This window comes from Gorilla gorilla, chromosome 21 (assembly GCF_029281585.2).
Source record: "Gorilla gorilla gorilla isolate KB3781 chromosome 21, NHGRI_mGorGor1-v2.1_pri, whole genome shotgun sequence".
Classification (NCBI taxonomy): Eukaryota; Metazoa; Chordata; class Mammalia; order Primates; family Hominidae; genus Gorilla; species Gorilla gorilla.
Window position 1 is genome coordinate 13,456,404 of NC_073245.2, and position 15,572 is coordinate 13,471,975.

General features: G+C 38.2%; 1 protein-coding gene across 3 annotated transcripts in view; it reads left to right on the plus strand.

Annotated features, from left to right (window-relative positions):
- Nucleotides 1-15,572, plus strand: part of ATRN (attractin) — a 176,658-nt gene that overhangs the window by 78,880 nt on the left and 82,206 nt on the right. For all 3 annotated transcript variants that reach the window (XM_031004868.3, XM_031004870.3, XM_031004871.3), the window contains exons 7-11: nucleotides 5,745-5,835; nucleotides 7,014-7,257; nucleotides 8,620-8,803; nucleotides 9,553-9,707; nucleotides 11,694-11,778. In XM_031004868.3, coding sequence (XP_030860728.2) covers nucleotides 5,745-5,835; nucleotides 7,014-7,257; nucleotides 8,620-8,803; nucleotides 9,553-9,707; nucleotides 11,694-11,778 — 759 coding nt within the window. The remainder of the gene's footprint in view (nucleotides 1-5,744; nucleotides 5,836-7,013; nucleotides 7,258-8,619; nucleotides 8,804-9,552; nucleotides 9,708-11,693; nucleotides 11,779-15,572) is intronic.

Consider the following 15,572-nt stretch of genomic DNA (forward strand, 5'->3'; position numbering starts at 1 on the left):
TGGGAGTCTTTAGATATTTCCATATGTTCTTCTCTTCGTACCGTAATTTCATATTAAGCCCTCTCAACTCTGTCACAAATACATGTCATATTTATTCTTTTATCTTTATGTACAGCCTGCTGTTATCTCTTACTTAGTCTTCAGCAGTAGGTTTCTATCAAATCTGTTCATTTCCATTTATTCCTGTTAATCAAATTGCTAAACATGAACTGGGGTGCCATTTAACAATATAAATAATATCATTTACTACCTTCTTAAAACCCATCAGTGTCTTGCCTTTGGACTTAATGGCCCTGCATGATGTGACCACTGTTTACCTTCCCAGACTCAGTCTTTTCCTCTCCTGCCATCATTCACAGTACTCCTGCCCCACCAACCTGCTTTCTTACCCAAAACGTACAGTGTACATCATTACCTTAAGAGCCTGTGTGTTTGCCATTCCCTTGGTCTAGACTGTTCCTGCTATTGTGCCTCAGGGCTGGTGTCTTCTCACCCTTTAGATCTCAGTGTGGTTTTCCCAGAGAGATCTTCTCTGACCATCCAGTTCAGACATTTCTCCCTGTTCTTTTTTATAGTCCTCATCTTCTTTATGGCAGTGTTAGTGATTGTTTGTTATGTCAGTGCACACTGTTGTACTTGCTCTTTGTCTGCCTTTGCCAAGTTCTTCAAGGTTAGGGACCTTGTTTACTCACTGCACTCAGAGCTTAGCTCATAGAAGGTACTCAGATAGGTATTTATCAGATAAACGGGGGAGTAAATGATTTATTTCCTTCACAAACATCTGTTCCTGGAAATATTAATATCACCTATTACTTTTTTTTGACTGACATACTTCATGAGCCACATTGTTTTTTAGATCATAACTTTTTTTTTCTGCTGATCAAAACATGATTTTCTACAGCTTTATTTGTTTCACGTAAATATTAGCATAGTTCCAAATAATGAACTTTCATGAAAAGTTAATTTAGTGATTCATTTTAGAAGTAGTGTTTCTGGAACTTAGATTACAGATTTTTATTTATTTATTTATTTATTTATTTATTTATTTTTTTTTTTATTTTGAAATGGAGTCTCGCTCTGTCGCCCAGGCTGGAGTGCAGTGGCACAGTCTCGGCTCACTGCAGGCTCCGCCTCCCAGGTTCACACCATTCTCCTGCCTCAGCCTCCCGAGTAGCTGGGACTACAGGGGCCTGCCACCATGCCCAGTTAATTTTTTGTATTTTTAGTAGAGATGGGTTTCACCATGTTAGCCAGGATGGTCTTGATCTCCTGACCTCGTGATCTGCCTGCCTTGGCCTCCCAAAGTGCTGGGATTACAGTCGTGAGCCACTATGCCCAGCCAGATTACAGATTTTATAGTCATTTATACTCTTACATAAAAGTATTTTAGGAATTGCTCTTCCTGTCATTTTCCTCACAGTCCTGTTAACGCAAAACTTTTTAGTTGCATTAGAAAGCAGTTCCCATTTTGTTACCCAATGGTCCTCTTGTGAAATAAGTGGTCTTGGTCCCCTGGATTGAGATTGCCAGTTGAAACTTCATTACCAAATTTCCTTCTCTTGGGCAGAAAAGCTTTTTTTTCTTTTTTTAAGTTAAAAAAAAAAAAAGTAAGAAATCAATCAGCAGTCAACCAAATAAGCAAAGTAGCATCACCGAATCCAATAAATGTTAAAGCAGACTCATGGAACACCAAGTGTGACCTGACCTCTTACATACCCCACAGAAACCACACTGGGGGAGATTCTGATAATTCTCGGTGATAGCCCAAAATCTAGAAGGAAGCAAACTGAGTGAGCATTACTGTTTTTGACTGTAACTGAAGAGTAGGAGACATAGTTGCTGGGGAGGATCAGGTGAAAGGGGGAGAAATTGACCAAGTGGCTGATTCCCTACCCAGAACTCAGAGCTTCTATTTAAATTAGAATATGATCTGAGCACTGTGGTAGACCACAAACAAAATCTCAGAGGAGAGGAGAGTCTGGGTATTTTATTCTGACAGACTGCATTCTCATCTGAGCCCCAACATTTCCTTAGACTTCAGAAGAGTAGATAGAACATAAAATACCAGCCCTCACACTAAAGCTGTGGAAAGGATAGAAATTCGATAAACTTGTCTTAGATACAGTGGGAACAGAATTGAGAAATCACCCACACTTTGCAAATAAAATGTCTGGAGAGCTATGTCTAACCTCAAACAAGATGAAAGAAGTGGCATCGTAGCTAGTGCAAATATTCTATGATGAAAAAATAAAGAGGAAGAAAGACTGCAGCCTGTAAAATCTAACAAGAACCCATCATGGAGGAAAAGCAGCTTCAAGGAGCAGAAGGAAATTCCTTCCAACTGCTTCGTGCTGCAGATCAACTTAATGAGAATTTGAGTTCAGAAAAACAAGCTAGAAGACAAGATGATAATAACAGAAGAATTGGGAGGTTGTAGGCCTAAAGAAATATGAATAAATTAGATACAGCAAAAATTAGAATGAAAATTTAATTACTGACAGGTTGAGATAATTGTAGTAATACATTGGAAAAAAAAAACAGAAAAGCAAAAACACACAAAGGACAGAAGGTGATCAAATAGAACTATAATTGCGGTCACTGAAGAAAAGAACCTAACATACGTAGCAGACGGATTGAAACAGCACAAGGTGTTTCAGAAAAATTTTATAGTTTCTTCATGACAAAACCTGATTTGATCAAGTTATTGAACTTTTTGTGCTTGGAGTGTATCCAAGAAAAATAAAGTCATTGAACTTTTGGGATAAAGGACAAATTATTATTTGGGAGGCCTCAGGTAGTTCTGTGCTATCTGCTGTCTGGGGTCATGTCTAGTCTCCACAGAGCCTTTGCCTTGGTCTTTAGGTGGCCCGATTGGGTTACCAGGCCATTATGGAGTTTGAAACCTGTACCCTGTGGTACATGATGGTCATTGGCTTGCCAGCCATCCTAGAGGGGTCGAGGGAGGTGCTGTCACTCTATGGAAGACATCTTTTTCTGAATTTCTGGAATCTATCTTTGTTTATTTGCTTGCTTAGGTCTTAGAATTAGTTGTTCACTATTCTGTTATCTTGGATTCAGCTCCCAGAAGGAGCATTTATCTCGTACTTGGAATTTATGTTTTATTGCATCAGTATCGTTCTTGTCTTATGTTTTTTTTCTCTGTGTTGAGAGACGATTAACAGCATGTTGTTTAAGTGTCTTCTGATGGTTCACCTTAGCCAGATTATGGGGACCTGCCAGCACCTAAGTGTCTCTGACAAGCTCTTGGTCTGACTTGTTGACAGAAGAGGAGCAAAATACATTAAGAGACGGATTGGGCACTCTCCGTGCCCTTTAACATAAATGTGGAGACCTGTTTCTGTGCTTCCTCTGTTTCCTTTCTTTTAAACATACAGAAACAAGCCTCTGGCTTGAACATAAAGTCTATATGTGTAGTTGGAAGCTATATGAGTCCTCAGGAAACACCTTTCATAGCCAGAATTCCAAAAAAGCTTTGCAGTGGTATGCAGTCCATTTTATAAAAACATATTCCTGGATGGATTTATTTCTATTTGAAGTAAAATACAATATCATGTCATAAAAAAAATAGAGGTTGCGGGTAGGCAGAGAAGAAGAGAGAATGAGAATGATTCAGAATTCTTCAGGCTTCCAGGCAGAAAAGCAAACCATGAAAAAAGAGGGAAATAAGCTGACCACAGACTTCTCCGTAGCAACATTTTCAGTACCAGCAGTGTTCAAGGGAGCAACATCTGCAGAGTTCTGGAGGAAAAAAAGGATCGTCCAAGAATAGTGTACCCAGCCAAGGTGTCATTCTGCTGTAAAGCTGGCAGGCGGATATTCTCAAACAAGAGTGAATTCAGGGAAAGAGTACTATGAGCTCTACTGAAACAAAACAAAACAAAAACCCTCTTGACAGTGAAATCCAGAGGAGAATTGAAGAGCTCAAGAAAGAGAAGTTGTGGTAAAAGGACTGTGAGGAGATTGAGTCAGCTAAAATTCAGGACTAAATAACTAGGGAATTACTGTTATTGAATGTAGTGCAAATGTTAAGGACCTGGACATTGTAAAAATTTTATAACAAAAATTGGAAGAAGAAATGAGAGGCAATGTGAGTGCTAAGATTTTTCAACTTTCAAAGCAAGAAGTTAGTGAATTCTGTACAAAAATAAATTGCATATAACTTTAAATTCAACCTCTAAATAATTTTTCATGTATTTTTAAGTGTGCAATATTCCAAAAATATGTAAAATAATAGTTATGTGCAATTAATATTTAATAGTTGTCACCATTTGTTGTATTTGCTTCAGATCATGTATAAAATATTTAAGATAAAAGGAAAGGCTTAGAGAAAATTAACACCAATGGATTCACCACCGGGTTAGAAATTAAAACACTGCTAACACAGTTGAAGTCCCTTGCATGTCCCTCCAAAGTCCCAGAGATAACCTGTATCCTGATTTTAGTGTCAGTTGTTCATACTTTCATATATAGTTATACTTTACATATATGTTATACATTACAGATATATGAAAGTATAGTAGAATTAATAAATTTTCTGTTTTTAGTCTTTATAGAAACAATATTCTGCAGTGTGCTATTTTAGCTTAACATTGTTTTGAGATTTATGTTGACATATGTTGCTGGAGTATATTTTTCATTCTGTATACTTATTCTTTATGTTATCTATCTGGATATATTACCATTTATTTGTTGATTTTCAATGGATGGACATTTATTTGTATTCTTTTTTGCTATTGTGATAAACTTTCTTATACCTTTGTGCTTATATGTGATAATGTTTTTCAAGATTTTTTAAATACTTGGAATATCCAGGTAAACTTTCATAGAAAAGAAACATTTACTTAAGATATAACAATATCATTTCTTTTTGGTTTTCTTTCTATTTTATGAAAATAATTAAAATTAACACTTTATTAACAGTATCCTCATATGCATAGAAAGATGTCTGGAATGATGTTTACTTAATGATATTTATTTCTAGATCATGGAATGTGGCATCTTTTTAAAAAAACTTTTAGCTCTTTATTCTTTGTATTGGTTACATTCTTTATAATGAATATGTATGATTTTTATAAAAACAGTAGAGTTTTTCTCAAAAGCAAAAACTCAAAAGTGAGTACTTTAAGATATTGAATGTGATTATTGAATAATGCATGAATAAGTATAAATTGCATGGCAGGATTATAAATTATTTTCTTTTTGGCATTTTTGTATTTTAAGGTCTTTATATTTGTAGTACAAGTGAAATGCTATAATGGTATTCTGGCTTTTGAAAATGTATTTTTAGTCAATTATATAAAGAAAAGGAAAGATTAGTAATTTTCTTTTACTTAATTATTATCCCTTTTTTGGTACCTATCTTCAGTTTCTCATGATTAAATAAAAGAAAAGTTATTGTAATAAAATTTTGAGTCCCTTGAGTACAATGCAACCTTTAAATGATTTAGACTGTGTATAGAAGAGGTTTTCAGGAAGTGTTAGAACCTTCCAGTAGCTTTGTATTCCTTTCTTTTCCCAGGATTTTGTAGTCCAGCTCCTCTTCCTGAGTTATCACTTGTCCAGTGGGCCCAGGCATCAGGTTTATTTGTGAAGGTGACAAGTGCCTCCCCTACATCCATGGCAGATTTAGTGAGCATCTCCAAACCGGATTATGTCACAAATAAAATAGTATGAGATGTTCTGTCTTATTAGTTGGGTGAAAATATGATCTGTTTGTTTTGTAGGTATGACCTTGCTTCTAGGGAGTGGCTTCCACTAAACCGTTCTGTGAACAATGTGGTTGTTAGATATGGTCATTCTTTGGCATTATACAAGGTAAAGCATCTCCACTCTGTGCTAAGCAAGAAACTAAGTTTTCCTCAGTTACTTCATGTATTACATGGTTGAAAAGCTACGTCAGTGTTGGTTTTTAATTGGGGAAAACTTTTTATTGGGGGCATTATATAATTGGCTAAGTTATAAGTAGAAATTAAAATGGAAACTTTTTTAACTCGAGATTTTAATGGCTTCAAACTGTAATGGGGTATTATAATAATGGCACTAAATGGTTAAAGATGTAGATTAAAAAGTATAGATTAGCTTTTATTCTCATAAGCAAGTTTAGCCAAGAATAGCCACATTGTAATGTGGCTGAACAAACATTTTCATTTCCTCATTTTTATAGATAGATGGTAGGATGAGGCAACTTTATTTTTCCAAGTCCTTTTATACTATAAAAGATTCATGTGAGGAAGTCCAAGAAAACTGGTGAAGTATTAGAGATGTAAAATATGATTAGTTTTATTTCCCTTTTTCCTTTTTTTATCCTTTTCCTAGTAACTCACTGAAAGGCGCCTTTTGCTAACCCTTAAAATTTTTTTTAATTTATTTTTTACTGAGGTAAAATATACGTATATAATGGTACCATCTTTACCATTTTTAAGTGTACAGTTTGGTGGTAATAAATATATTTACATTCTTTTTTTCCTTCTTCATTCTCCCCCACCAGCCTGCCAGCCTCTGGTAACCACCAGTCTACTCTCTATCTTCATGAGATCCACTTTTTTAGCTCCCACATATGATTGAGAATGTGATATTTGTCTCTCTCTGCTTGGCTTATTTTACTTAACATAATGACCTCCAGTTCAGTCCATGTTGCTACAAAATGACTGGATGTCATTCTTTTTAACGGCTGAATAATGCTCCATTGTGTATATATACACCACATTTTCTTTATCTAATTATCCATTGATAGACACGTTGATTCCATGTTTTGGCTATTGTGAATTGTGCTGCAATTAACATGGGAGTGCAGATATCTCTTTGATATGTTCATTTCCATTCTTTTGGATATATACCCAGTATCGAAATTGTTGGATCATAGGGTAGTTCTATTTTTAGTTTCTTGACTAACCTTTTTTAAGCTGAGAGTAATATTGAGCTTTTGTTCTTCTCTGTTCTCAGATTTAATCTTTTCAGTGTTTTTAAAAATTTTGTTTGCATTTTTTTCCTAGGATAAAATTTACATGTATGGAGGAAAAATTGATTCAACTGGGAATGTGACCAATGAGTTGAGAGTTTTTCACATTCATAATGAGTCATGGATGTTGTTGACCCCTAAGGCAAAGGAGCAGTATGCAGTGGTTGGGCACTCTGCACACATTGTTACACTGAAGAATGGCCGAGTGGTCATGCTGGTCATCTTTGGTCACTGCCCTCTCTATGGATATATAAGCAATGTGCAGGAATATGATTTGGGTAGGTATATTTTTTCCAGTAGATGCCTTTTGAACATCAGATTTAAAACCTCTAAGCTTATTATTTTCACTGTTTAGAAAGGTTCAACCTAATCTTGATTCAGTACTATATCTTGAAACATAGTAAACACTGGGCCCAGGCGTGGTGGCCCACTCCTGTAATCCCAGCACTTTGGGAGGCTGAGGTGGGCGGATCACCTAAGGTCAGGAGTTCAAGACCAGCCTGGCACCAACATGGTGAAACCCTGTCTCTACTAAAAATACAAAAATTAGCCTGTCCTGGTGGCGGGCATCTATAATCCCAGCAACTCAGGAGGCTGAGGCAGGAGAATCGCTTGAACCCGGGAGGTGGAGGTTGCAGTGAGCCGAGATTGCACCACTGCACTCCAGCCTGGGGGACAGAGTGAGACTCTGTCTCAAAACAAACAAACAAACAAACACAACATAGTTAACATTGATGTATTACCAGTGAAATGCAGATTATCGATGCTTCTATGTAGTATGTATTTGTTACTGTCAATTTGGTAAGGAGCCAAAGATGACGCAAAGTGCTTTGGGTATTTAAAATAAATAAATAAAAATGGTTCAAAACAACAAATATTGAAGAAAAAAAATATTTGCCCAGCCCTTTAGAGATTGGTTTAGTGGAGTATGATTTACCCTTAATATAAAATATTTCCCTTGGTTAAATTTCATTGTATCTGTTGTTGTGCAGTAGGAATACCAGGTATAATTAACATTTTGTGAAAGTAGGCCTATAAAATATATCTGTATATTGGTCACCAAAGGTTGTAGGGAATTAAATGTTCATTTGAGTGAACATTTTATTTATTGAGACAGGCTCTTGCTCTCTCACACAGGCTGGAGTGCAGTGGCACAATCATAGCTCACTGCAGCCTTGATGCCCTGTCCTCAAGTGATCCTCCCACCTTAGCCTCCCTAGTAGCTGGGACTACAGGTGTGTGCCACCACTCCTGGCTAATTTTTTAATTTTAGTAGAGATGGGATCTTGCTATGTTGCCCAGGCTGGCCAACATAGCAGGCCTCAAGTGATCCTCCCACCTTAGCCTCCCAAAGTGCTGGGATTACACATGTAAGCCACTTCGCCTGGTCCTGAGTGTTTTAAATTTAGTTAATTCTTTTCCTACATGGCATATTAGAACATCAGAACATAGAACAGACTGGAATTAGGCCACATGGCTTTGTTATAAGTTTTAGGTGGCTTTCTTTAAAATATAAAGATAAAAAAGTATATGTATCAGGTCTCCTGAAATCCATTCTCATGCCCTAAGCTCTTTGGACATTTTCAATAGTAGAGAGGAGGAGCCTGCCATGCTTGCCTTTAACTGTCTTTCCTTTCCAGATAAGAACACATGGAGTATATTACACACCCAGGGTGCCCTTGTGCAAGGGGGTTATGGCCATAGCAGTGTTTACGACCATAGGACCAGGGCCCTATACGTTCATGGTGGCTACAAGGCTTTCAGTGCCAATAAGTACCGGCTTGCAGATGATCTCTACCGATATGATGTGGATACCCAGATGTGGTGGGTACTTTTTCTTGAGCTTTCACTTTAAGGTGTAAATTCTGTAGAGGCAATTGTTGAGAAAATATTGTGCTATCTTTTTGTTTTCATGCCTGGCAGATAATTCTGTTCAGCATTATATATAGAGAAATTGGGAAATAAACAGAGGGTAATAAAGTAGCTAGTATTTATTTTGTTACATTGTTCTGTAATTCTGTAGCAGGTTGGTTAGAAAATACTTAGAGTTTTTTAACAAATGTAAAGCAAATTTGAGTTATGAAATAATGTAATTATAAAGCGATGGTTTCTCCTCTTTTTCATCACATATTTGATACCTTGCTATGGGTACTGTTTTATATTCTGTCATAAAAATTATCATTTTTAGTAGCTGTGCAATACTCCATTTTGTGGGTATGCTGAGACTATGCAGGTGAAAGTTTTGGTTTCTTTCTAGTTTTTATGTCATTAAGAAACCATTATGCATTAAGCTTCTGTCAGTATTTCACATGATTTCTGCCCAGAAACTGGAATTATATAGCTACAGGGTATGAAGAGTTTAAGGTTCTTAATATATTTTGCCAAAACTCTTACAGGTCTTTAAAATTATCTATATTTATTGTTGAAAAACTTACTTTTATGTAGGGAAAACTCTGGAAGGATTTGTACCTTTGGGTCTGAGGTTAATAAAGTGGTTGTGCTTGCATTAGCAGATACATAAATATTCTTTAAAAACTAACCTTGTATTTATTATTTCTAAATAAACTCAAAAGGACCATTCTTAAGGACAGCCGATTTTTCCGTTACTTGCACACAGCTGTGATAGTGAGTGGAACCATGCTGGTGTTTGGAGGAAACACACACAATGACACATCTATGAGCCATGGCGCCAAATGCTTCTCTTCAGATTTCATGGCCTATGACATTGGTAAGTTTCCCAAAACCATTTTCACTTCAGGCATCTTTTTGCCTATACTATAAGCAGCATTTAAAAGGAGACTGACAATATTGCCAGTTCAAAATGATCAGGCCATTTGAAAGAGGTCCAAATGGTATTTTGTATATTCATTTGACTAATGTTACGCATCTGGTAAAAATTATTTCTACATTAAATTCTTTTTGAAATCACTCCTGTTAATTGCTTGAATGCTAATTTTTAAGGCTGAGTTGAGGTGTCTAGTCTCTCCTTTGTCATGTTATGCCTACCTGGTAATGTTACATAGTTGCAACCACCAGGATTGTGTTAAAATTGGTTCACGTATTAGCTTTATCTCATTCCCTAGAAAACTGGTTTCTCACATGGTCTTGGTGTGGCAATATACCAGACCAGAAGAGGGCAGTATTTGTTCATGCAAAGCAAATGCATACCGGATGATCTCTTTCATAAAAATTGTCAGATGTTCATTTTAAACAAATTATTATTTTTTTGATTGTGGTAAAATACACATAAAATTTACCATCCTAACTATATTTAAATGTCTAGTTTAGTGATATTAAACACATTCATAATGTTATAAATCCATCACCGCCATCCATCTTCAGAACTGTCTTCATCTTGTAAGACTGAAGCTCTATACCCATTAAACAATAATGTCCCATTTCTTCCTCCCCACAATGCGTGGCAACCACTATTCTACAGTCTGTCTCTGTGATTTTGACTATTCCAAGTCAGACATTCGTTTTTAACAGACATTTGTGTGCCAGCCACTCAGTTTGTACATTGAGGAGATCAGATGAATAACTTAAAGCCCTTAGCCTCAAAGTAGAAGAGGTAGAGAAATGAGCAGACAATAGAATTGCACTTCAGGGTGTTTCTGGCTGAAAAGAATGTATGAGAGCACCTCTGAGTACCCTTTAAGTCATGGAGGATGGAGTGATAAACAGGGAACACTTTCTTAAGGAGGGGCCATCCCCTCTGGGTCCTTGGGGACACTAGGTGTCAGGTAGGTGAAGTTAGGCAGCACTCTCCAGGCAGAGGAAACCCACTTTGCAGAGACACAGAGGTGGAAAAGACCGGCACATATTTAAGGGCTCAAAGAGTGAGACACTGAGTGTGAGGTTGGCATGGTATAGCAGCACCAGTTGGTATTAGATCCAGAAGAGAAGTTGCTAGTATGGGTCACAACAAAGGAAAATTAATCAATCTATGGGATCTAGGAAACAACTTTTTAAAAATTAGGTAACATTTAAATTTTTTGAAATTTCATTTTCCACCTTTATTTTTCCATTTTAGCTACTAAATTTGAGCAAATCAATATAGAAAAGAGTGGAAAATAATTATGAAACCCATATGTTTTGCTGACATAAGCTTTGTAGAATGTAAAATTTGCTTGCTTTAAAAAACATTCTTGGCTGGGCGTGGTGGCTCATGCTTGTAATCCCAGCACTTTGGGAGGCCCAGGTGGGCGGATCACTAGGTCAGGAGATTGAGACTATCCTGGCTAACACGGTGAAACCCCATCTCTACTAAAAATAAAAAAAATTAGCCAGGCATGGTGGCAGGTGCCTATAGGCCCAGCTACTTGGGAAGATGAGGCAGGAGAATGGCGTGAACCTGGGAGGAGGAGCTTGCAGTGAGCTGAGATCACACCACTGCACTCCAGCCTGGGCGACAGAGTGAGACTCTGTCTCAATTCTAGTGCATCAAACTGATAGGCAGTTGGGTGAGTGATCCAGATGTCATGGATTTTGGGTGCGTTTGCTAGTTAGAATTGTGGTATGATCCCGCCTTTCTTCCATGCCCTGTTGCTCTGCTGCTGCTTCATTTTAACCCAGAAATGATGTTGTAATTGAGAAAATTGAGAGGCATGTTTTATGAGGTTATCTTTGTTGTAGTATTCTTCCGAAGGAAAATGTCAGGTCCTGTTGATTAGAAATGGTAGTCCGTTTAAAAATATATTTTTCTTTCTCCTAGCCTGTGACCGCTGGTCAGTGCTTCCCAGACCTGATCTCCACCATGATGTCAACAGATTTGGCCATTCAGCAGTCTTACACAACAGGTAATTGGAGAAGTGATTGCTCCTTTTCTTTTGTGTTTAAAATGAAAATAAAGGGCCGGGCACGGTGGCTCACGCCTGTAATTCTGGCACTTTGGGAGGCCGAGGCGGGTGGAATACGAGGTCAGGAGATCAAGACCATCCTGGCCAACATGGTAAAGCCCCATCTCTACTAAAAATACAAAAATTAGCTGGGCTTGGTAGTGCGTGCCTGTAATCCCCCCTACTTGGGAGGCTGAGGCAGGAGAATCGCTTGAACCGAGGGATGCTGAGGCAGGAGAATCACTTGAACCAGGGAATTGGAGGTTGCCGTGAGACGAGATCGCGCCACAGCACTCCAGCCTGGCAACAGAGCAAGACTCTGTTTCAAAAAAAAAAAAAAAAAAAAAAGAAAAGGAAAGTAAAGTGGAATTGGACTTAACATATTATTCACAAGATTCCCTCATCCCGGTAGTTTTTTTACAGGATTATGTGGGTATAAATTTTCTGATTCATGTTTAAAATATTTGATGTGGAGGTGAATTACTTTGAATGCCATGTTTATTGATCTGGTTTTGTTAGCACGCAAGAGCATGCTTTTTGGTGTGGTCTGAGTGCCTGGGGCAACAAAAGTTACGTGCATGTCATTGTCTTATGTCCTTTGTTATTGTTAGTGGTATTTAGGTTGTCAAGTTCCTAGTAGTTGTATCTGAATAGTAAGAAGTTTGGAAAAGAGGAGAGAGGGCACTTCAGATGGGGGGATAAGGTAGGAGAACAGAGGTGGAGAGATTGTGAAGTTTAATATAGCTCAAGTCTGTAGGCTCTGGATAATCAGAAGTCTGCAGTTCATTGCATTTTATCGCTCAAAAATGCCTGGCCCAAACTACCAGAGCTCTTTAAAAAATCGGCCCTTGGAGAAGTCTCAGTCAAATAAGGGAGATTCAGAGCGGCCACTCTACTTGTTCCTTACAGTGTGCTTTAAAGATTTTTAAGAAGTTAAACAGCCTAATCACGTTATTAATTTTTCTCATTCAGTTTCTGCTGTTACTACTGCTGTCTACTTTCCCTTTTTTAAAATTCTAAGCCATATAAATCCTAAGGATGTTTAAGCGTTATAATGCCTGCATCATGTTAGAACTCCTTTGGCTTTTGAAATTTCTGTTGTAAGGATGGAAGACAGATGAGGTAATTTAACTTAGATTAGGAAAGATGAGAGGCCAGGCACGGTGGCTCACGCCTGTAATCCCAGCACTTTGGGAGGCCGAGGAGGGCCGATCACTTGAGCCCAGGAGTTCCAGACCACCCTGGCCAACATGGCAAAAGCCCCGTCTCTACTAAAAATACAAAACAATTAGCCAGGTGTGGTGGCAGGCACCTGTAGTCCCAGCTACTTGGGGAGGCTGAGGCAGGAGAATCACTTGAACCTAGGAGGCGGAAATTGCGGTGAGCCAAGATTATGCCACTGCATTCCAGCCTGGGCGACAGCGAGACTCCATCTCAGAAAAAAAAAAAAAAAAAAGGAAAAGTGAGAAGGTGACATATTTTGGAGATGTTGTGAAGGAAGAGTTGAGACAATTTAGGAACTAGCTACTAGGAAAAGGTGCTATCTTTTATAAAGTAATTATTTCGTTTTTTAGCAATGTGTATGGTTTTACTATGAGAACATTTGACAGCTAGAGACTAAAATGGAAGGATTTCTGGCCACCTTGCTAATTTGAAGTGTTATTATAAATCATAATCTTGAACTTCCTCAGTACAGAAGACCCTTAAAGCTTTCTAGCAAGTGCCTCTTGAGATTTTCATCTGAAACACAGTGGGACCATTTTGTCATTATCATGCCTGTGGGAGCCTGGCCTCAACTGTCTTCGTTTGTGTTCCTAGTTCTCCTAGCACAGGATTTGGCACATAATAGACATTTGCTAAATGGCAGGTATTAGTACAGTAATAACTAGCAAACAAATGAATCTTTTATAAAACATTCTTAGGTTTTATTCAAACTCAGAGAAGTTGAGACTTTACCATAAAATATAATTTAACCATAAGTCAAAATTGGGAATGCCTTGCCTGAGTTGTAATGTTTTCATTTTATGTGATTCCAGTGGTATGTTTGAACCCTGATATGTAAGTATCTGTGTGTGTGAGACAGGATTGGGTAGGTGGCAGGAGACCCTGAGGGAGGCCAGCTACTAAAAGGCCATAGTTTTGGTTTAACTTTATGAAATAATTTACTGAAAAAGAAACTTTGATTCACAGCATTTCTTCATGCTTCAAGTGGATCAACAGCATTGGGTGAGCTGTGCCTTCCTTGGTTGTCATTGAGGTTTTGAGGGAGGCAGGAAGGAGGAGGAGAGATGGCTGTGACATACCAAGGCGGCAGGAGATGCAGCTGTGCCTCTCAGTTGCCTGCTCCATGTGTCTCTGAGAGACTCTCCCTAACTTTGCAGAGCCCCTGTGCAACCAGATGGATTCACAATTGCTGAGAACACCAACTGTACTGGGAAGAGGAGGTTGCTTATTTGGTTTAAGCAACAAATTAACTAGTTGAATCTAGCCTGCTTAATGTGGTACTGAGTAAGCCTATAGCAAGGTAAAAAATGAAACCTGGCCGGGCGTAGTGGCTCACGCTTGTAATCCCAGCACTTTGGGAGGCCGAGGCAGGTGGATCACGAGGTCAGGAGATCAAGACTATCCTGGCTAACACTGTGAAACTCCATCTCTACTAAAATTACAAAAAAATTAGCTGGGCGTGGTGGCGGACGCATGTAGTCCCAGCTTCTCGGGAGGCTGAGGCAGGAGAATGATGTGAACCCGGGAGGTGGAGCTTGCAGTGAGCCGAGATCGCGCCACTGCACTCCAGCCTGGGCGACAGAGCGAGACTGTGTCAAAAAAAAAAAAAAAGAGAAAGAAACCTTATATTAATTTTTTAGTTTTTGAAATCTACCAGTAAATATTTCAGATTAGGCCGGGCATGGTGGCTCATGCCTGTTATCCCAGCACTTTGGGAGGCTAAGGCGGGAGGATCACTTGAGCCCAGGAGTTTGAGGCTGCAGTGAGCTGTGATGACGCCACTGCACTCCAGCCTGGGTGACAGAGTGAGACGCTAACTCAAACAAATATATATTTCAGATTACAATTTGTTTTCATTATTCACAACTCTATAAAGTAACTATAAACACTGAATTCTTGAATATTGAATTATTGCTCCTAGGAGAAATACAGGGTTATGTTTCTATAAACCTCTGATGACAACATTTTCATCAACCAGTCAGCATACATAACTTTCTTTTATGTGTGTTTCTATTTAAAAACATCTTATTGAATATATATTCTTGATTTATTAACATTGAGCTCACAGCCAACAGCACTTTAACTCATGCCTGAACAAAGCTTATGTAACACACGTATTTTCTCAGTAAGGCTCGTCACAGCCTTCTTACACTTAGGAACACTAGACAGCACTTCAGCACTGCATAGGGGGCCATTTTCAGCAGTGAAAGCACTAACATAAGGCACAAAAATGCATAAAACATGGCACTAGATACATCATGGAAGGGACACTTGTTTGTAGTATGATAGTTGAAACAAGAAGGGAGAGCATCTCCTTGTTTGACCTTAGCCGGTAATATGCATGTGTGTCAACTGAAATTTTTTGCCATTCTTTGCACACACATGCTGGTAAATGACCATGAAACTACTGCAAGTATTGATTTTGGAGTTAGAAATAGATTTTATAAGTACGTGAATTTGCAAATATGGAATCTACAATCTGCAGATATGGTCATGTGTCACTGAATGATAGGGATACATTCTGAGAAATG